We start from the raw sequence: 22,586 nt of genomic DNA on the forward strand, positions 1-22,586 counted from the left end.
GGTGTAGTGGTTCAGAGCGGTGGACTCATAATCTGGTGAACAGGGTTCGCTTCCCTGCTCCTCTACAAGCAGCTGCTGGGTAACCTTGGGCTAGTCACACTTCTCTGAAGTCTCTCAGTGTCACTCACTTCACAGAGTGTTTGTTGTGGGGGAGGAAGGGAAAGGAGATTGTTAGCCGCTTTGAGACTCCTTCAGGTAGGGATAAAGCGGGATATCAAATCCAAACTCTTCATCATCATCATCATCTTAATGGGGAAACTATAGGCAACAGCTTTTGAACAAGTCCAGATATTAAGACAACATAATGGTCTGGCTGGTTCTTAAGCCTTTAACCACAATTTCCTGGTTGGGATGACACAGCAAAATAGGTAATGGAAGTCTTACCACTTTGTTTGCTTGGCTGAAGCAAAGGGCTATATTTACTTACTTATTCATTTCATGAAGTGATTTAACAATTTAAAAAACAACAACATAAAAACAATTTCAAATCCAAGAGGGATACAGATTGGGGCAAAGATTTCCACTTATAAGCCTCGTTGAAAGAGGATGGTCTTCAACAGACATGGAGAATAAAATAAAGACAACACCTGTCTGATACACAACAGGAAGGAATTCCAAAGGTTAACTGTTCCCACTAAAGTCCCAATTCCTACATCATATGGAACAGACCTCTTGACGAGATGGTACCTTTAGGAGACCTCCATCTGGCAGAATGCTGTGATCAGCTGCATATTATAATGGGTGAGACAATCTTTTAGATGTCCTGTATGCCACGTGAAAAGGCTCACTTATATCTTGGCTTATTAAGCAGAGATATGATCATACAAACACAGTCAATTATTGTCCTTAGACTAAGCAGAGATTCTCCTCAGATTTCCCCAAGTAGAAGGTCCAAAAATGTTTGAGGGATGACATTTCCCTGCATCTCAGCTGCTTCACATTTTACACACCTAGTTCCTCATCATCATTTTACAACAAAAGAGAAATACCTTCATATGCTCTGCTTTTTGTAAGGGTGTGTGTGCGTGCGCATGCACACACATATGAGTGCACACACAATTTTTTTATAGTTAGCCAACATAAACCTGCTCTCTTTACCCTATCTGGTTTGAAAATATGAAAAGCAGACTGTCTGAGACTACAGCCATTCCAATGTCTAATTTGGGAAGATAACACCATCAGTTACATTGCATATAATATGAACATGAAGATATTGCCAGGTTTGTGGCTAGGGCTGGGGGGAGAACCTGCTACACTGACAATATTCATCTAATATTCTAAGTGAGATTGATACTGTGTCTACTTTTAAGCCCACAACTTTTAAGCCTACCTACGTCATACCAAAGAATCACTTTAGTTGCACAAAGTGTTTATGACACCGTGTCAAGAAACTACATTTATAATGGCTCAAGTTATTCATCTTGTTGACAAGGCAAAAACCTAACAAGATCTATCTTTTTCTTTGCTGAAGAGGCTGTTAGCTGTTGGGAGATTACTGAATCAAGCTGTTAACCAGCTAATCAATCCTCATCAGTTCACAAAGTCTGGGCCGACTGTTAAGGTAGACAGCACGTATTTCTTTTTTTAGAGTCCCTCTCTCCTCTTTATGAAACTAGTTCTGAGGAGCAAAATTTTGTAAGTCTTCTGAACTACTCAAGATTTAGCTCATGCAAAGTATGAACACAACTGGCTGAAGCTGAGACTTTCTAGTGGAATAAACAGTCCTCAGATAGACATGTGGGCGACCTCTTCTTTACATTAAAGGTAAAGGTAAAGGGACCCCTGACCATTAGGTCTAGTCATGACCAACTCTGGGGTTGCGGCGCTCATCTCGCTTTATTGGCCAAGGGAGCCGGCATACAGTTTCCGGGTCATGTGGCCAGCATGACTAAGCCGCTTCTGGTGAACCAGAGCAGTGCACGGAAATGCTGTTTACCTTCCCACCGGAGTGGTACCTATTTATCTACTTGCACTTTGACGTGCTTTCGAACTGCTAGGTTGGCAGGAGCAGGGACCGAGCAATGGGAGCTCACCCCGTCACGGGGATTCGAACCGCGACCTTCTGATCAGCAAGTCCTAGGCTCTGTGGTTTCTTCCACAGTGCCACCCGCGTCCCCTCTTCTTTACATTAGGCAAGCCATTTAGGCTTCAGCACATACCATAATATGAAAACCTACGTTCTGTCGCAGAATGTTATTCCACATAAGAGACAGCCAAAAAAGATGGAAATTATGCTTTTAGAAGTCACTAGAGTTCAGTTATGTTTACTATGCAAAACCACTAACAAAAAGATCCCGGTACAGACCTTTGAAGTATCGCATAAACAACCCAACTGCTGGCTTTATAGGCATCCTGTTTTGGACTCCAACATGCTACCTTCGCCAAACCCGTCTAATGGAAGTTCAGAGAGTGCCATATCAAATATGCACAATTATGCTTGGTAGACATTCAAGCTTCTTCAGCGAGGGGCACCAGTTCCGCCTGAGGAACCTTGAGAATCCACTTGCTGGAATACAGTAAGAATAGTCCCAGAAAGCTGTGTGCTGGAGCAAAACTAAGTACCAGGAAAGCGAAGCTACTGGGCTCCAAAGAAATAAGAGGAATCTCTTAAATTTTAGACTGGGTGACGAGCATGAGTGGACGGGAAGAAGACCATGAGCAGTGACAGCACAATTAACCTATTTACAAAGCCAACCTTCGTATGGTTCTGCAGCATGACATTTGGCCTATGCCTGCCAGACTGGGATAACAGACAAATGTTGTTCTAATTAAAAAGAAGCAAGGGTAGGGGAAAAAATACCCTGGCTTCTCTAAGCAGGTTTTGACAAGCTTTGACAAACACCATCCTTCTCAGGGCTAAAAATGACAATTCACTGAGCAAGGTTGTTCGAGAACTAGAAACCTCAGCTAATGGATTCCGCATCCCCCAACTTGCAGACAATATCTGCGCTGCCAACTGTTACAATGGGTTCTGCATTTGAAACAGAGTCTTTTGATATCTCCTCCTAGATTTATTGTATCTTACTTGCCTTCATTAGTCTCGGGGAAAATTCATGACCCAACTACTGGATAGTAACAGCCAGTCAGAATGCTTCTAGATGAGTGCATTTCATGTTATTTAGCTTCCTTATTAAAAAAAAAAAGAAGAACGAAAAGAGTCAATATACACTAGAACTTTTGTACTCCATTTTGTTAGACGGGTTTTTGTTTGTTAGTTAGCTTTTTTAAGGATCCAGGCCAGTGGCTATAGCTATAGATTTTGCTGATCATATGTTTCGAGAGCTTTGAGCCTCCAAAGTAAGTTTTTTTAAATGCAGTGACAGTTAGGAAAACAGGCTGTCACATGCAAGCTGCCACCTTTCACTTGCCTTGCTGATCTAGTACGTGAACAGGTTTTTAAGCAGTGATCAGTTGCTCTGAATCCCACCTGTCTTCAGCTGACTTGTTCTGAGATCTTCCTCTGTTACAGCATATAGAAACAACAGTGGGAGCCAATTTATGATGCCAGTATGGAGGTATCCATGGCATTTCCTTTTCCAGTTTGGTACCATAGTCCCCATAGTAATGGTGAAATCTCCACGAGTTCCTCCACGCATGCAAATGAGGAAGAGAGTCACTAACCGTCTCTATGTGACAGAAAAGAAGTAACTGCAGTTTGATCTCTGGGATAGAATATACACATAGGGCTGACACATCCAACCTATACAAAGAGATGTTCTCAGCCATGCTATAACAGGGAACACAATACTGCTACATATTCACAGCCTGATCCTATCCATGTTTCCCTCCACCACTTGTTGTTGTTTAGTCGTGTCCGACTCTTCGTGACTCCATGGACCAGAGCACGCCAGGCACTCCTGTCTTCCACTGCCTCCTGCAGTTTGGTCAAACTCATGCTGGTCGCTTCAAGAACATTGTCCAACCATCTCATCCTCCATCGTCCCCTTCCCCTTGTGCCCTCCATCTTTCCCAACATCAGGGTCTTTTCCAAGGAGTCTTCTCTTCTCATGAAGTGGCCAACGTATTGGAGCCTCAGCTTCACGACCTGTCCTTCCAGTGAGCACTCAGGGCTGATTTCCTTAAGAATGGATAGGTTTGATCTTCTTGCAGTCCATGGGACACTCAAGAGTCTCCTCCAGGACCATAATTGAAAAGCATAAATTCTTCAGCAATCAGCCTTTTTTATGGTCCAGCTCTCACTTCCATACATCACTACTGGGAAAACTATAGCTTTAACTATATGGACCTTTGTTGGCAAGGTGATGTCTCTGCTTTTTAAGATGCTGTCTAGGTTTGCCATCGCCTTTCTCCCAAGGAGCAGGCGTCTTTTAATTTCGTGACTGCTGTCACCATCTGCAGTGATCATGGAACCCAAGAAAGCAAAATCTCTCACTGCCTCCATTTCTTCCCCTTCCTCTTGCCAGGATACATCTCAGTGAGTTCAATGGGATGCAGGGTAATCTCTCCCTCCACCACTTAGTATTAATTATTTTCTGTACACAGTGGGAATAGCTCAGTTGGCAGAGCATGAGACTCTTAATCTCAGGGTTGTGGGTTCGAGCCCCATGTTGGGCGAAATATATCTGCATTACAGGAGGTTGGACTAGATGACCTTTGTGGTCCCTTCCTACTCCATAGTTCTATGATTCTCTTCTTGTGTTTTCATAATAAAAAATGATCATAGGACGGCAACACTTTGTATACCTCTTAACTCCTCTGAATCACAATGGATTTCTGTTCTGTTATCAGAAACTGAAATCATGAATTGAGCAGCAAAGAAAGGAATGAAGTGCGGCACTCTGCACAATCTCCACAAAACAAGGCAAATGGTTACGTGGCTCCTATAGATTTGCATCCATATATTGAAAACTATCATATATTTACCCAAGCTGAGCTACAGTGTGTAAAAAGGGCTGTGGTAAACGTAGCTTATCAAAACACAGCTGTGGAAACAAACACCCCTTTTAATACTTAAAGCAGTAAAAACTGATAGGACTCGATTTACTTTCTGGGAGGTGAAAAAGAAAGTAAAGAGCCTTGTTCATTCTTATTGGCATGCACTATCTTGCTACGGTCCATACAGGCTCCCCATTTGGGGAGGGGGAGATTATACAGGAATTCTTCCAAAGACCCACAGCCATGTGTGTGAGGAGGAGATGGTGATGGTAGTCGGAAGAACCACACACAAGAAGCCAACAGCTCTTTGAAATATGACCTCTGTGTATCTTGGAAAACCCAAGTGTTTCCAAATGTTTGAAAAACAGAGTCACTCACAACAGAAGAATCAACTTCTGAGTTATAGTTTCCTAGAGAACTGGTAAAATTTGTGCACTTCCATCCTGAATAAAAAAGTGAAATGGTACATTCATCGAACAAAAGGACAAACTGCTAAACACACAGCCATGGGGGGGGGTATTTTAAAGGGTATCACACTTTCTGTTCAACAAGGGAAATGATAACAAAGGGCTTGTCCACACTCTTCTGCTTGTCCAGTGCCTAGAAAGCAAAGGTCTCAGCAGTTATTCACTTGATTTGAGTCTTCTGGGCATGGATCCCTTTGCCCATTGAAAAGCTGCTCCTTAGCGCTAAATCGGAACAAACTGCAATCTACAGAAAACCTATTTGCTTCTTGTTCTGATTCAGTGCGAAAGATCAGGTTTACCCAGGGGAAAGTGCTGGGCAAACAGCAGTGTGGATAAGCCCTAAGATGAACTAAGGAGCCATTAGGAATGTCAGGTTTTCCTTCGTCTAGAAAAAGAAGCTGTATTTCCATCCCCCAATAATGCAAAAGTCTGTGTATGTGAGGTCAACTGCAGTTGCAGATATCAATATTCCACAAAATGTCTTCTGTCTTCTAGTGGTGATCTGGATTATGAATATGTCTGTTGGAAATATTATACCTATAAAATCAGAGCCATTTCCTACAATCTGATTTACAAAAACCTAATCCTTTGGCATGTTTTGCTGAATGCATAAAAAAAGTTCACCTTTTTTATGCCTATCCATACAGAGAGATAGCATGAGGAACCTAAAGCACAGATTAGCCAATACCAAGGGGTCTTCCCCCTCCCCCGACTTCATAATTCTGCTAAAGCAAAGCCACTGACTTCACAGTGATTCCCTGAAATAACTGGTTCTGATCAATGCAGCCTATAATGACTCTAATAATGCAGCCTATAACGACTGTCCAGTTTTTATTATTATTATTCTGCTACAGCAACCCATGGAGGTCAGAAGAGTTTAAGAGAAAGGAATGGTAGCCATGAAACCCATTGGTCTCATGTAATAATTATGGGGAGAAAAAACTCATGGAACTTTAAGCATGCCATTTGGGGTCTCGGTAGTTTAGGCTTCCCCAACCCGATACCCTCCAGATGCTGTTGAACTACAACTCCTATAAACCCTGGCTAGCTATTTGGCTGGGGTTGGTGAGAGTCCAGGGTCAACTGAAGAGGCTGTATATACACATTTAAAAGCTCACAAAAATGACCATTTAAAATGATAGACGTGCAGTGAGAAACAGGAGAACCTTTTGCTACACCTAATGGATGTCTGTGGACTGTACTCATTAAATTTGGTAAATATATTCTCTAACCCACCCACCCACACACCCTTTGCATAAGGCAAACAAATATACCCCTGCTTCTAATTTATGGCGGACAGTTCACACACTTCAAGGGTGTGCTTCTGGTAAGGGCGTGTCACATTTTCTCAACATTTACTCCAATTTTTTGTTACTGAAAAGTGTTGTCCTTATCCCAGGTATGACATTCTCTCTCTCTCCCACTACCATGTATGTGTTGGCAGGGGAAACAGAGTTGCTCAATTTCTAATTTTTATAATTGCTGAGGCTGTGCTCTCTTGATCAAGGTGAGACATTCTCAAGGCAAATTCTGGAGAAACTGCTTGCATGTTCACCTTGATGACAAGACCAGCCGACAACCTCCTCCAATAGCTACCTTCTTCTGGTGGGGCTTGCTGCCAAGATGAACTGGCAACCTCTGAAGTAGCCCCTTGTCAGTTTCACACCTGCAAACCAACCCAGTTAAAGACTCTAGGTAAAGTCTGGAGGCTTATTTTTTATTATTTTAGCTCTTTAGCGGTTGTTTGTCCTAGACCATTCTGGCATTAGAAAAGCTATTTTGGAGGTCCATTGCCTTCCTACCAAAATCTTGAATCTGGAAATGCTCTACAGTGGTGACCCAAGTCAAAGAATTGCATAAGCCTGTGACTTTCTGCTAGTGAATGGCCACAATCCAGAGAGCACTGCTACAGGTACGTGCACACTTTTCTTGGGCAAGCCAAGTGGGATTTCCCCCCTTGCAATATTGCAGGCAGTGGGAGCATCTGCTGTTCAGACTGCTTTCCAAGTGCCCTCCATTTTAGAAGTAGGCTAAGTGACTCTAATCAGTGAACATCAGCTTACAGTTTTATGTGTTTGTTATTCTTTGAAACAAACAGCTGCACACCTTTTCCCCCTAAAAGGCAGAACACTCATTAGGATTGGAACAAAGTTTCGCTTGTGCTCCAAGACTAGACTGACTTTCTTAATTGGCTTCATTTCACTCTATCATCCCCAAGACAAGTGTGTAACATTGAATGGTAGCCAATTCATTTATGCGTTTTGGTATTACGAAAAGCAAGGAGGTGTTGCCAGGTGCACCTTTATATTTTATGAGGTAAGCAAATGTAGTTAGAAAAGTCTACTTCATTAATTAATGTTCATCTGGAACATTAGCATGCCTCCATCTCTGGAAAAACTGACACTTTCTATAGGAAATCTGGCTAGAAAGGAAAAAAATAAAAGATTTTAAAGCCTGTCTTCTTTAGCATTTGCAGCAGGCATATTTTCAGTGGTTATTCACACATTGTGGTAAAACTTATAACCTATCCTGGTAAGAAAACCACGGAGAGCAGTAAAGGGCTGGAACAAATTGGCCATTGTAGATTTACAAACTTAAGTTAGGCATTTGCACCCTTGAACAAATATATGAATTCATATTTGCAGAATTCATATAATGAAAAACCACTTAACTGGATGCTTTAAGAAAGTCCTTACAGGCCATTAAGGGGTATTAATGCTATAGCCCTCACCAACCATCCTTGAGGGCACCTTGGCATCCCCTGAGACCCATGTAGCTGCCACAGCTAAGTCTTCATCTGCCCCATTATAATTTCATCTCAAAGCGCACCTGGTTTCCTCTGATTAGGGCAGTTAGACATGATTGGTCCCTTTTTTATTTTCCAGGCCACTTTCTTCTTTTTTGCATATACAAACTGCATCCATACTTATGAGAGCTTGAGCTTCATGTCTCAATTTGAAGCTCCCTCTCCAGGTCTACAAAGCTGCTATGATATTTGTAAGTGCATTATCAAAATTACACCCTCATGAGCGCACCTGCAACATATTGTAGCAAGTCCCACTTCTAACACTAATTGCCCGTTTTGCAAAATACAAAAGGCGGGAACCATTTGCACTTTGTATCCTTCTCACCCCATCATGCATGGTGCCCAGCATACATTTCCTGCCACTTACACTTTTCCCATTGGCTGAGCTGCCACAAGCAGGGGACAGTGTTTTTTGGAGAGTTCAACATGCCTAATGGTGTACATAAAAGTCCAGCTAGATTTTGTGCATATTTTATTCACAGTAAAGGTTTCTTTAATGATGACTCTTTTCGTGTGAGGGTTTTTGTTTTTCGTAGTTGATGAGGGTTATTTTGTGGAAGTGTTTTATTTTGTTTTTACATACATAAAGATCATCCACATGTCAGCTTAAATAACCAAATAAAAGCAAAATTATCAAATCCTAGTGTTTTTTCCCTCCCTGACCCCAGTAGGTACCTAAAGGTTTAATATTAACTCTAACTTGGCACTCTAGCTAACCTCTCTAGATGTCCTTTCTAATCAGTAACTCACAGTTTGAATGGAAACAACTAATCCGATGCTACTTTCAATTCAAGCAAACCATTTTAAGTAATTGCAATTACTTGCCCTCAAAACACTGCTTTCTGCATCTATTTCACAGACCATAAAATCCATAAAAATAGTCTTCCTGCTCATTAAGTGTGCAGTCACCAAGCCATAAGATTTTTGTTTTGCTTTGTTTTACTATATGTCTGCAAGTTGGAATATTCTAGGCTGTCGTAGCACAAAAGCACAGACTGTTAAGAACACTTCTACAAACAATGTTTTCGTAAAGTGTTTTTCCCCCTTGTTGTTTCACCACTAACCCCTTACTCAGTAAGAGCTCTATTCACAATGTCTGATCTTTTGATAACTTGACCTTACAAACAGAAAATAAGAAAAAGAAAAAAAAGCTCTAGGGAAGATGAAGAGAGCCAGAACCAGAATCCTTTAAAGGTACTGCATGTGCTTTTACCATTTACTCAAAACTCTACAGAAATTTACTATAGTTAGGGCCAGCATTGTCCAGCAGAGGCAGGCTTCTGGGCATATCAGAGCTTCAAATCTGAGTTTAATTATAAACACAGTGAATAGGAACATAGGAACCCACATTGTACAAAGCCAGACCACTGGTCCATCTAGCTCTGTATTCTCCATACTGACTGAAGTTTCAGGCTCCCCATCCCTCAAAAAAGCCCTATTCACATGTTACTCACATAGGGAATAGGTTGGAGAAAATAAACTACTGACGTAAACCAGGTAACATGACATGGAAATATAACTTTCCTATAGAATAGCCACATCCTGTGATACCTCTGCAACAGTCATGGGAACATGTGGCCCTCCAGACATTGATTAGACTACAACTGCCGCCATTCCCAAGCATTGGCCATGCTGACTGGGGCTGATGGGAGTTGTAGTCCAACAACATATGGGATGCCACATATAGCTTTACATGGCTGTTATGAGCATGATATAAGGGAAGTCTGTACAGCATGCTGCATCTAAATCTTATTGGCATTCATATAATACACCAACTCCACTTGGCCTGTGGAGGAAGGAAGATGTGTCTTACCTTGTATCCACCAATGCGATGCTCTTGCTTAAATTCTTTGCCATTTTTTAGCCACCTCATGGTTGGTAGGGGGTTTCCTGTAGCTGGACAACGGAACTTGACAGTGTTAGCTGCTGGAACTGCATGTAACCGCTTTTCCATTTTATCAGTTTGTGTCCATTTAGGTCCTTCTGTTTCCAAAAATGAAAGAGAGAAAGAGAGAGAAGAAGAAGAATGTAATCACTTGTCATTTGCATGATTTCCAGTATGACACAACATACTTTAGAGGGAGCACTGAAGTTCTACATTGTTGATTTATGCCGCCTTTGGCAAAGCACACAAGAGACTCGAGTACCTTAGAAATTTCAGTGTGTACCTAAAGACAAAGATCTACCCTGCTTCAGCTAGAGTTATTGCTTGCAATTCATGCCTTACAGCAAGTAAGGAAAAGTTATTTCAAGAAACAGAGAGCTATAAAAATAACATGACACCTGTCATCTAGCCATAGCCTTTAGGCTTGAGGTAACCATTTTAAAATGCAGAAATAAAAATTGTACTAAAATGCAGAATGTTTGAAACTTTGAAAGTTTGCCTGTGTGAGAGAGAATCAGAGCCTTCATTTGAAATTCTGGCCTTATTTTCCTTTGGCTTGGACTATAATAATCAATGACTGGCTTTCAGATAACATGCGTGTCTGTGTGTGTTTAGAACTGCTGTTTTAAAAAAGGAGAGAACAACTATGATAACGAACAAAATCACTGGAATTGTTTCATACAAGGATCTGGCATTTTCCCCAACCCAACCCAACAGCAAAACAAGGTCCTCTCTCTGCTGCTGATCTCTCAACGTGCAGTACAACATGGTATGAAATTCTATGTCAGAGTTTGGATGGGAAGCAAACAAATCTCTGACCAGAGTGCTTGTTAAAACACCATGGTTTAATTCTAGGAAAAACAGACACTCACTCTAACTAGCTACTCAAAAGCTATTCCACACCCAGGGGAGTATTCCTGATGTTCCCTCTCCAAAAAAACACACACCCAAAAAAACACACACACACAAAAAAAAAACAAACCAGTGCACTAACTTCAATAGAAAAGGAACACTATTTCTAATCTCTCCTGTCCAAAATATTTTGTGAAAGTTATATATAGATTTGGTTAATACAGATAACTATGGCATGAAGACAGAGGTGATTTGTACTAATCCATGCCAAGTGATCAACTCTGTCCCATGTTTACTGATCTTACATACTAGGAAAAATCAGCCTAAGTATAAAATCACGGGAACAAACAAGGAAGATTCTTGTAACAGGTGGATTAGAACACCTAGCTAAGAACCAACAAAATGACCATCCCCAACATTAGCAATGTTTTATTTTCATTTTGAAATTGGAGTTTCTGAGTGCAGAATTTTTCCAAAGCAGTACCCTAAAAAATCTTGCCCCCCCCCAGCTCCTTTGACATCCAGAGTTGGGTAATGATGCCCATTAATAATATTATGTGGGTTTAAGCAGCCAATCCAATACTATGAAGAAAACAAATGTTACATAATGTATTTGTTTATCCCCAATAGAATAAATCCTCTCAGTAGTCTCCAAGAAAAAATAAAATAAATACAAAACAAGCTGTTTAGAAATGACTGGTAAACCTGTGCCCCCCCCCCCAATGTTTTTGGACTACAACTTCCATCATCCTTGGCCATTGGCCATGCTGGCTGGAGCTGATGGGATTCAGAGTCCAATGACGTCTGGAGAGCCACAAGTTCTCCAATCCTGTCTTAAAACCATAAAATGCAATACAGCAGAAAATAAGATAAACAGAGCTCACAGATCTGATACATCTTTAAACTCCAAGAATAAGCAAAGATCTGTAAACCACTAAATGGTTTTATGACTGAAAAGCCTGGGAAAATAATAATAATAATAATTTATTATTTATACCCCGCCCATCTGGCTGGGCCTCCCCAGCCACTCTGGGCGGCTTCCATAGAAACCAAAAATACAGTAAAATATCACACGTTAAAAACTTCCCTGAACAGGGCTGCCTTAAGATGTCTTCTGAATGTCAGGTAGTTGTTTATCGCTTTGACATCTGCTGGAAGGGCGTTCCACAGGGCGGGCGCCACTACCGAGAAGGCCCTCTGCCTGGTTCCCTGTAGCTTTGCTTCTCGCAATGAGGGAACCGCCAGAAGGCCCTCGGCGCTGGACCTCAGCGTCCGGGCAGAATGATGGGGGTGGAGACGCTCCTTCAGGTATACTGGACCGAGGCCGTTTAGGGCTTTAAAGGTCAGCACCAACACTTTGAATTGTGCTCGGAAACGTACTGGGAGCCAATGTAGGTCTTTCAAGACCGGTGTTATATGGTCTCGGCGGCCAACCCCAGTAACCAGTCTAGCTGCCGCATTCTGGATTAGTTGTAGTTTCCGAGTCACCTTCAAAATAAACAAGGACTTCAGCTGGCACCAAAGGGATCACAATGGGGGAGCCAAGAGAGTCTCTCTGGGAAGGGTGTTCTACAACTTTGGCACCACCACTGAAAAGGCCCTCTCTTTCTCATAGCTATGAGCCTTAGCTCATTGTGCAGAGCTACATTATATAACATATGGCATCTGGACATCTCCGTTGGCCAATAGACACTACAAAACACCCACTGGTAAGTTAAAGTAAAGGTAAAGGGACCCCTGATCATTAGGTCCAGTCGTGACCGACTCTGGGGTTGCGGCGCTCATCTCGCTTTATTGGCCGAGGGACCGGCGTACAGCTTCCAGGTCATGTGGCCAGCATGACTAAGCCGCTTCTGGCGAACCAGAGCAGCGCATGGAAATGCCGTTTACCTTCCTGCTGGAAGGTACTACTTGCACTTTGACATGCATTCAAACTGCTAGGTTGGCAGGAGCAGGGACCGAGCAACGGGAGCTCACCCCGTCGCGGGGATTCCAACCACCGACCTTCTGATTGGCAAGTCCTAGGCTCTGTGGTTTAACCCACAGCACCACCCGCAGTCCCCACAAAACACCCACTGGTAAATTACGTTTTGACAAAAAAATGATGTTACTGGATGTCAACACATCAGTGATGAACTGCAGAAGACTGAATTATCAAAAGTAAATAAATGCTTTTAAAGGGGCACCATAGCTAAGCCACCTCTCCCCAAAAGCAGAATTATTACTAACAAAACTGAAAACAAATCTGAAAGCATAAGAACTGCATTGGCATAGCTGAAATTACTACAATAGGTTTTCAGTATCTATCCATAATTCTCCTGCTGTACAGTAGTGACCCGAGCCCTCTACTGCAGATAACAAGAAATCTGATTAACTGCACAGTTATATAATGACTGTGCTTAATTCAGTTCACTCATTTACCTGTTTAAAAATTAAGGGTGGAAATCTATTTAACGGTAAGGACTTTTAATTATTTTACAACAGATCCTTCCTGAAATAAATCCATTTACTATGGACATTTTTAGGACCAGAGGGGTCCAGAAACATAACCATTCCTCTCTCAGCCTTAATTCATTTCCTTTATTACAAGCGACCGCTCCATAACAAACAAACCCTTCCGTTCGTCAAACGTTTATGGCAGTTCTTGAAATCAGCACACATATAATTCCTCCACTCCACTTCCCCCAACAAACCAAAATAAAAATACAGCTGGAGAAGAATACAGCAACAGAGTCCTTAACAAGCCTCCTTACCAAAAGAAAATATTCAAATTTAAGCATTAAAATTATTCTAGAAATGATAGTTGACTATTTCATTTTAGCCTGAAGCTTTAAAAATTAATTAAGTGGGGGGGGGGGAAATCAATGGATATTTGGAACATGCAGTTGCAAGCATAAGGCGGGGAAAGTTATAAATATTTAAAATTAAACCGCACAACCAACAAAATTTTAATTATTCCAAAAGATACATAGGAGAAAGTGCCATTAAAATGATTTCTTAGATACAAAATGGCAACAACACTACAGGGGAATGTGGAAATAAAGCAGTTAAGTCGAGGATCACAACAAAAAAGGGGGTTCATCTAACATGAATGTTATTAAGTACCGATACATGAGTACATTTTTCTCTTTTTGCTCTAGCGCTAGCACGTTCCACAAAGCAATTTCTTTTGATCAGACAAATAACCCTGCTGGAACAAATCCCAAATTCCTGATAAAGTTAATCCAAACGGCACATGAACAAGATTGGTGCTAAAGAGCACAGGAGTCAGCCGGCGCTGCTATAATCACAAGAACCCAGCAGATGCGATGATTCTTTCAGTGCTGTGAACTCTGTTATCGGTGACAAGCACTTTGGCAAGAGCACAATGGTTACCCGATTTCTAGTTACTGGGCCTTTCCATCACACTGCCATCTTGGTTTCTCATCATTTCCCACCACCATAATGATTATAAATCTGAAAACAAGCAGAGTAGGAAGCACATAAGCCGGCCCTGGGCAAAGCAACATCTCTCAGGGTGAGACTCCCTCTCTGGTTCATTGTACATATTACTAATATGATCTGAAACATTTTGTATGCTGCACTGTTTCGATAGCATTTTATGATAATTTCATTATTGCTATTAGGTTGCAGATCGATGAAACACAGCCAATATTGGGTCTATTTATTTATTACTCTGTATTCACCATCTGCATTTAAGAACCATACAAAGGTGCATTTAGGCCAGGTGTTACATAAACCCCTATTAACCTCTCTGTAGTCTTGGATCTTGCGGGATCCATTACATTGGCAGCTATGTAATACTGTAACATTAATGGTTATTAATATTTTTATACTTTTTACAATAAGAAAGGGAACAGGATAATAACTGGAAAATGTGAAAACGAAGTGGGAAGGGGAAATTTACATCATGGTATAGAATACAGCGGTGCCTCGCAAGACGAAAAGAATCCGTTCTGTGATTCTCCTCTTCTAGCGGTTTTTTCGTCTTGCAAAGCAAGCCCATTGAAGGATTAGCGGATTAGCGCTATTAGCGGCTTTTAGCAGCTTATCTGCTGATCGGATCAGCTGATAAGCGGCTTAGCGGCTTAGAAAAAGGGGGGGGGAAGGGAAAAAAACCAGCAGGAACTCGCAAGACATTGTCGTCTTGCGAAGCAAGCCCATAGGAAATTCGTTTTGCGAAGCACCTCCAAAACGGAAAACTCTTTCGTCTAGCGAGTTTTCCGTCTTGCAAGGCATTCGTCTTGCGGGGCACCACTGTACTATATTAAGGAGAAAGAGTTTCATGGGGAACTGTTATCTGTTGCTTTTGAACTCCAATATTGGATGGTCAAGGGCCATCTCTTGTTAAATCTACTTTACTGGTTACTGCTTGAAGCTTTCCTTTTGTATGTTAATTCTAATGATAGAGTGTCCCTCTACCCCACCCCATTAGTCTGCTACAGCCGGAGTGTTTATTTCTTCAGTGTTGAGTGATGCAAGGTTTAGCACCGGTCAATAAGCCTGCTTCCAACTGGAGAACTACACTTCTGATTGTAACATGCAGGAGTATTGTTTTCAAGTTCCTGGATAATACGTACTCGGCAATTTCCTGTTTTATATCCAATACTGTGGCCCCAAATTGGGGTTGTGTGTGTGTGTGTGTGTGTGTGTGTGTGTGTGTGGTGCAGCTGCAAAAAACATGCATAGAATCAGATCTGATCCACTTACACCTCCAAAAGAATATGTTTTCGTGATAGGTCGATTTAAAGAACGCTTCCTTTAAATTAACACTAATTAGTAGTGTTGGTATAGATTTTTGTGTTTTGTATTCTTGTTTTGAATTTCTCTGTTGTTAATAGCCCTGGGATCTTCGGATGAAGAGTGGTATATTATTATTATTATTATTATTATTATTATTATTATTATTATTATTATTATTATTATTATTATTATTATTACAAGCATTCCCATTCAGCTTGTTGCATTGTAATATTACTTGCAGGCTTCCCATGAGCATCTGGTTCACTAACGTATTAACAGCATGATGGACTAGGTGAGCCACTAGCTTGACCCAGAAAATATTTAATTTATTTAATCAGTTTTTTTCTCTGCTTTATGGTCAGAGATCTGCATTTTTGCTGCTGCTATGTTTGCACCTCATGGTAAAAAAATAACATTCCAACAATAGGTGGAAGTAATATAAAGCACATTCAGTATACTGCTTGGATTTAATCTAACCTATTGTTTTCTCACAGTTAGGATATCTGCCCACAGATGAGGTAAGAATTTATATATACAATATATATTAATAAGTGTCTGTCTCCATCACAAAGTTGCAGTAGAAATAAACATGGCATAAAATGACAAATGAAAATGACCCACACACATATACGTAAAGTTCAGAGTCTCCTCTTAAAGCAACAAGCTGCAAAGCCTTTCCTTACTTTTCACATTATAAATCTAACACTCCTGTTATCACTGATCATTACAAGAACTGCCATCTAAGCCTATCTAAAAGCTCACACACGTAGCTGGGCTTGCCCCTAAAGCTATAAACAACCCTATGCCTGTGAATAAACACAGCTCTAATTTGCAAGTCAAATAAGCCCACCTACAAATCACATAAGCCCACACTAGCATTACCCGAAAATATACTCACCCCTCCCAGAAAACTCATAATAATTCAGCATCTGGAGATGAAAGGTTCTAAATCAGGGATGGGGAGCCTGTGGACATCCAGGTGTTGCTGAACATCAACTTGCCTCAACACCTGCCAGCATTGCTGATGCTCAGTGTTTCAGGGAGAGGCACTCCTACATCTGGAGGGTCACAGGTAAGCAACCCCTGTTCTAAATGTTCAGGCTAGAGGGTACTTTGTATAATTTAACACCATGGCTTACTGGAAATGAATTGTCCCCAAGTTAAGGCTTCTTCACAACCAAGGTTCTTTACAAACACTTGTTGACTTTTCTTTCCACGAAACATTTTCAATACTCTAGCCACAGCAGGCATTTGCCTCTATGGGACTCTGGTTTCTTAGAAAGAACCTCCAGAAGCATCAACCTAGGCAGATGTTCCACCCCCTACCTATTCAGGGCCAGCAGTACCATTAGGCAGAGTGGGGCAGCTGCCTCGATGTGGCAGATGATGAGGGAAGGAGTGTGGTGGTGAGGTGCTAGAGGAGAGGGCTGTGGCTGCCCCACAGAGCCTGCCCTGCAGCCCTTAAGCCTGTCTGCTGGTCAAAAGAAGTGGAAGATACCAGGATTGAAATTAGATTCGGCTGTCTCCCACCATCTTTCAATATATGGAATGAAGGGGGCAGAAAGATCTCATCCTTTGTTTCAAGCAGCAAAAATGTCTTGGTTGGGGGCTGCTGAGCAGTTGAGCTGGTCTTTTGAATGTTGAGCTTCAACCCACAGTATTTTATACTACGTTGGGCAAAATATATTGCAGCAACACTGTTGTGGGTGAGTGGTGATGGGGTGGGTGGTGCTCCTGTTCGGATCAGAGATGAATCCAACTATTTCTCCAAATGCTGATCTAGTACTTTGGAGGATTTGTGAATTCTTACCCAGGACCATGTCAATGAGCTTGCTGGGCCTTGAACCTTAAGACTTTCTAATGTAGGAACAACTTATAAGCGTCTGCCTAGACAGCTAACCAAGTAGGGTATATTCTTGGGGACTAGACCATACCATCATTAGGAAAGCTTAAGTTGGAAAGGGTCATTACATTCTCTTTCCATAGATTTTTCTTTTCACTACAAAATTAATTACAATTCAATTTCATAACCATCACTTGAATATTGTCATTACAGGAAATTACAACTCTGATCCAGAAATGAAGAAAGAGGAGGTGTCAGTACAGAACACGTTGAGTTAAAAAAGAAGAACTGCTAAAAGGTTAATGGCAACTAAGACAAGAAAGAATTAACAAGCAGGCAAGAATATGATAATAGTTTATTTCCATGTTTCAGAAGACCAGAAATACACAAAAAGAAAGAGGAAACAAGCCAGTTGAAATCTACAGCTAATAGATTGCTCATGCGTTTAACAGCCAAGAAAGTGCTTGAAGAGAGTGCAGAAGGCTAGGTGGGGGGAAATATTTCCATATGGATTCTGCCAGGCACCTTCAGCAGTCAGAGAGTTACTTACTGATTTGGTTGTTGTCATTCACAAAATCCTCAGAGCCATCGTTGTCATCTTCATCATCTCCAGATGAAAGAACATCTGAAGTTTAAAAATTTAACATTGTTCACCTACTACACATTGCAAGCAAACACACCTATTTTCTGGACTCATGTTGTTTCTTTTATGTCACATCTGGAACAGATCTTCTTTAAGAGAAGCAGCATCACGCACTTTATGGCGCGCATATATATATATATATATATATATATATATATATATAGTCCATGATCCACTGAAGCTATATGTTTGCGTAGGTAAAAACTGTGTACACAGCCAGAGGCTTCTTTGAAGTATCTTCTGCTAAGGAACCTCCAACTGAGTGCACTGTTCATCCCTGCATGTACATATAGTCTAGCTGGGTCATGGCCATAGATGTTTCCAAGCAAAGTTTCTTATTCTAAAGAGCTGCTGATATTTTCTCTCTTTGAAAATTAAGCACAAAAAAATTACAACAAGAAAAGATTATTTACTTGTTCCTGAACAAGTGCATGTGGTTTACAGTGCGTGTGTGTAGGTTTCGATACTTTAAAAAAATGGAGTTCTGGTATAGTTGATCATGGAGAAGATTTGGAGAACAATTTCAAATGATGGGTGTTGTTATTTTCTAACATGACTGTGCAGTAGAACCAAGTATTGTCTCCACATTGGTTACCCAGTTCTCTTAATTATCCATACACACTCTGCCCCAGTCCCAAGTATACATCTAAACAGGCCCACATAAATTACCGCTCATTTGAATCAAATTAAGGTTTTTTTAAAAAAATTATCTCTTTGTCAATGAATCAGATTTTAGGTTATATACAAGTGGTGGGGAAGGAAATGCAGAAGGAAATGCAGCTCTTAAGCTGAAGAAAGGTTCCCCATCACTGCTATATAAAGTTTGTGGCTGTATGTACCAGAATGGGAGGGTAGAACTATCAAACAGAAGTTTTCTTAAACTGACATCACTATAAACTTCTTTTATATTATTTCATTGAAACATTATTCTACCACCCTTCATCAAAGCTGACTCCAAGGTGGCTTAATTAATACAAATGCATGGGGTGGCTTTTTAAAATAATGGGACTATGCAGAAATGGCAAAACTGACAGTGAAATGGTGAATTTTTTTAATAGAATGGAGGACTTCTGTGGACTATTAAAAAAAAATATTATAGTCAAATCACGGGCAGGAAGAAAAGTGATAAAATAATTGTAATAGAGAAACTTTTTTGTAATAGATAATGATATAATGCAGCAGAAAAAGTATGAGTAAAAACATTGTGGAGGTGAGGGTGGGAAGTCAACTAGTGAAACAATGTAATTATTTGATTTGAAGGTTATTGTGAAAATGTTTGGAAAATGTATTTAAATATATATATTGCATAAAGCAACAAATAAGATATTCCACATTATTATTGTTGTTGTTGTTGTTCTTGTTCTTGTTCTTGTTGTTGTTGTTATTACAGTGGTACCCCGCAAGACGAATGCCTCGCGAGATGAAAAACTCGCAAAACGAAAGGTTTTTTCGTTTTCGAGTTGCCTCGCAAGACGAATTTCCCTATGGGCTTGCTTCGCAAGACGAAGCTTGCCCCGCAAGCTCCGGGGACAGCGGGTCTTCCCGCTGTCCCCGGACCTCTTTTGAAGCAAGGGGCGGTGTGGAGAAGCAATCTCCCCGCAGCCCCTTGCTTCAAAAGAGGTCTGGGGACAGCGGGGAAGAAGCGATCTTCTCCTCCCCGCAGCCCCAGGTCCGGGGACAGCGGGAAGCGCTTCCCGCTGTCCCCGGACCTCTTTTGAAGCAAGGGGCGGCGTGGAGAAGCGATCTCCCCGCAGCCCCTTGCTTCAAAAGAGGTCTGGGGACAGCGGGGAAGAAGCGATCTTCTCCCCGCAGCCCCAGGTCCGGGGACAGCGGGAAGCGCTTCCCACTGTCCCCGGACCTCTTTTGAAGCAAGGGGCGGCGGGGAGAAGCGATCTCCCCGCCGCCCCTTGCTTCAAAAGAGGTCTGGGGACAGCGGGGAAGAAGCGATCTTCTCCCCGCAGCCCCAGGTCCGGGGACAGCGGGAAGCGCTTCCCGCTGTCCCCGGACCTCTTTTGAAGCAAGGGGCGGCGGGGAGAAGCCTGCCCCCGCCGCCCGGCTTCGGAACGGTGCTCCGAAGCCGGGCGGCGGGGCGGGAACACCTTCTGAAGGCGGGCGGGGAGCGAAAGTCTTTGCTCCCCCCTGCCTGCCTTCCCGGGAGAAGGCGCTGCCTTTCTCCGCTGTCCCGGACGGCTTTTGAAGGCAGGGGGGAAGACTTTCGCCCCCCGCCCGCCTTCAGAAGAGGTCCAGGACCTCTTCTGAAGGCCGGCGGGGGGCAAAGGTCTTTGCTCCCCCCTGCCTGCCTTCCCGGGAGAGCGGAGAAAGGCAGCGCCTTTCTCCGTTGTCCCAGACGGCTTTTGAAGGCAGGCGGGGGGGGAGACTTTCGCCCCCCGCCCGCCTTCAGAAGAGGTCCAGGACCTCTTCTGAAGGCCGGCAGGGGGCGAAAGTCTTTGCTCCCACCGCCTGCCTTCCCGGGGCAGCAGAGACTTCTCTGCTGTCCCGGGCGATCTTAAAATGCTGGCGGACGGCAGCGAAGCCTTCGCTGCCGACCCCCAGCATTTTAAAAGCCCCCGGGGCAGCGGAGACTTCTCTGCTGTCCCGGGCGATCTTAAAATGCTGGTGGGCGGCAGCGAAGCTTTCGCTGCCACCCACCAGCATTTTAAAATCGCCCCGGGACAGCGGGGGCTTTTAAAATGCTGGCGGTCGGCAGCAAAGCCCTCCTGTCCCCGGAGCTTGCAGGGCGGGAGGTGGGGAGAAGGGCTTTTCTTCCCACCGCCAGCCTTCAGAACAGCCTTCTGAAGGCTGGCGGTGGGAAGAAAAGCCCTTGCCCCCCCCCCAGCCTTCAGAAGAGGTCGGGGGACAGACTGTCCCCGGACCTGGTCTGAAGGCGGTTTCCCTAGGAACGCATTAATTGATTTTCAATGCATTCCTATGGGAAACCGTGCATCGCAAGACGAAAAACTCGCAAGAAGAAAAAACTTGCGGAACGAATTAATTTCGTCTTGCGAGGCACCACTGTACCCCACCCATCTGGCTGGGGTTTCCCAGCTACTCTGGGTGGCTCCCAACAGAATATTAAAAACACAGTGACACATCAAACATTAAAAACTTTGCTAAACAGTCCATAGCATTTATATATAGCTGCCCATAGCGTGCACACACACATACACACATATATATATCACACACACACACACACACATTAGGTGCTTGAAAGAAGAAAAAGCTTTTTCCCCTGGCACCTACGGTAATTGAGCCACCTGAGAGGGCGAATTGCCGGGTACCACAGCTAAAAATGCCACCCACTTTACCATCCAACAGGGGAAATGACCTAAGAGCATGAGCAAGCTGGCAAAATAAAGAATATTATATACAACCAGAATGTCTCTTTAATGCTTGAGCAGAAACTGGCTATACATACGCATATAATAAATATAGGTTACAGCTATTTGCATGTAGTAAAAAAGCAAACTCACCTGTAATATTTATAATGAAGTAGAGGGTCTCACTGTCTACAGCCCTAACAGCAGTGCAAGCATAAAGGCCTGAATCTTTGGGCGAACTATCTTTAATCCGCAAGTATTCCCCAGTCATGATTGTTCGATTGCTGGGCATCAAATGGACCCCATCTTTAGTCCAAGTGATCTTGATTGCATCTTTCAGTTGACAGTGCAACATCAAAGAGTCTCCCGGAAGTATAGAGTATACATCAGGCTGAGAGATTTGATATTTGGTTGGTGGCTCTGCAAAAGTGGAAAGTAGATGGGCACAGAAGAAGGGTGGAGAAGGGACAAAGGGGGGAGAGAAAATTTCCAACAATTGTCAGTGAAGGCCCTCTTTGAAAATGTGTGAGTTTTCATAAAATTGGGGAAAGGCAAGCAAAACTGATGAAGCAGCATCATCCATGATGTGCTGCAAGCTTACAGGACAGAGTATAAAAAGTAGAAGGCATGGCTTTGGATAAGAAAACCACAAGTTCGAGGAAGGTGGTGATGCTCAGGCCAGGAAGTGTGCAGTCTGACTATATGCTACAACACAAGAATCCTAGTAACTTGATAACCGCATCTGATGAAGTAAGCCCAGAGCTTATGCAAGCTCAAGTTGCAGTAAATTAGTTTTTTTAAGTGCCAAGTGACACTCTGTCTTCTTTGCTAATAATTTACAGCCTCCCATGCTGCAGAGTGTACGAACAAATTTGCAGTATTACAGCTAATCACTTCTAGCTCTAGAAAAGGGACTTGGAACATGTGGCCATTCAGATGTTGTGGGACTCCCAGCATTCATCAGCCCTGGCCAGCGGGGCCAATAGTCAAGGATGATGTGAATTGAGAGTCCAGTGAGTCACAGGTTCTCAACTCTGTTCTAGAGGGAAGGCCATATACAACACAATTATGAATACATTTAAGTGAGAGACGTTCATTTCTTGGAACAGTGTTCACAATTTATACCCACTT

The 22,586-nt window shown here is 42.5% G+C and overlaps 1 protein-coding gene across 3 annotated transcripts in view; it reads right to left on the reverse strand.

Moving 5' to 3' along the window:
- The window catches only part of FGFR2 (fibroblast growth factor receptor 2), a 117,044-nt gene that overhangs the window by 63,372 nt on the left and 31,086 nt on the right, over window positions 1-22,586 (reverse strand). For 2 of the 3 annotated variants that reach the window (XM_081192879.1, XM_081192878.1), the window contains exons 3-5: window positions 21,609-21,875; window positions 18,043-18,117; window positions 9,983-10,152 (exon numbers count right to left, since the gene is read on the reverse strand). In XM_081192879.1, coding sequence (XP_081049005.1) covers window positions 9,983-10,152; window positions 18,043-18,117; window positions 21,609-21,875 — 512 coding nt within the window. The remainder of the gene's footprint in view (window positions 1-9,982; window positions 10,153-18,042; window positions 18,118-21,608; window positions 21,876-22,586) is intronic. The other variant, XM_081192880.1, reaches the window with a different exon arrangement.

This window comes from Podarcis bocagei (assembly GCF_964188305.1).
Source record: "Podarcis bocagei genome assembly, chromosome: 4".
Taxonomy (NCBI): Eukaryota; Metazoa; Chordata; class Lepidosauria; order Squamata; family Lacertidae; genus Podarcis; species Podarcis bocagei.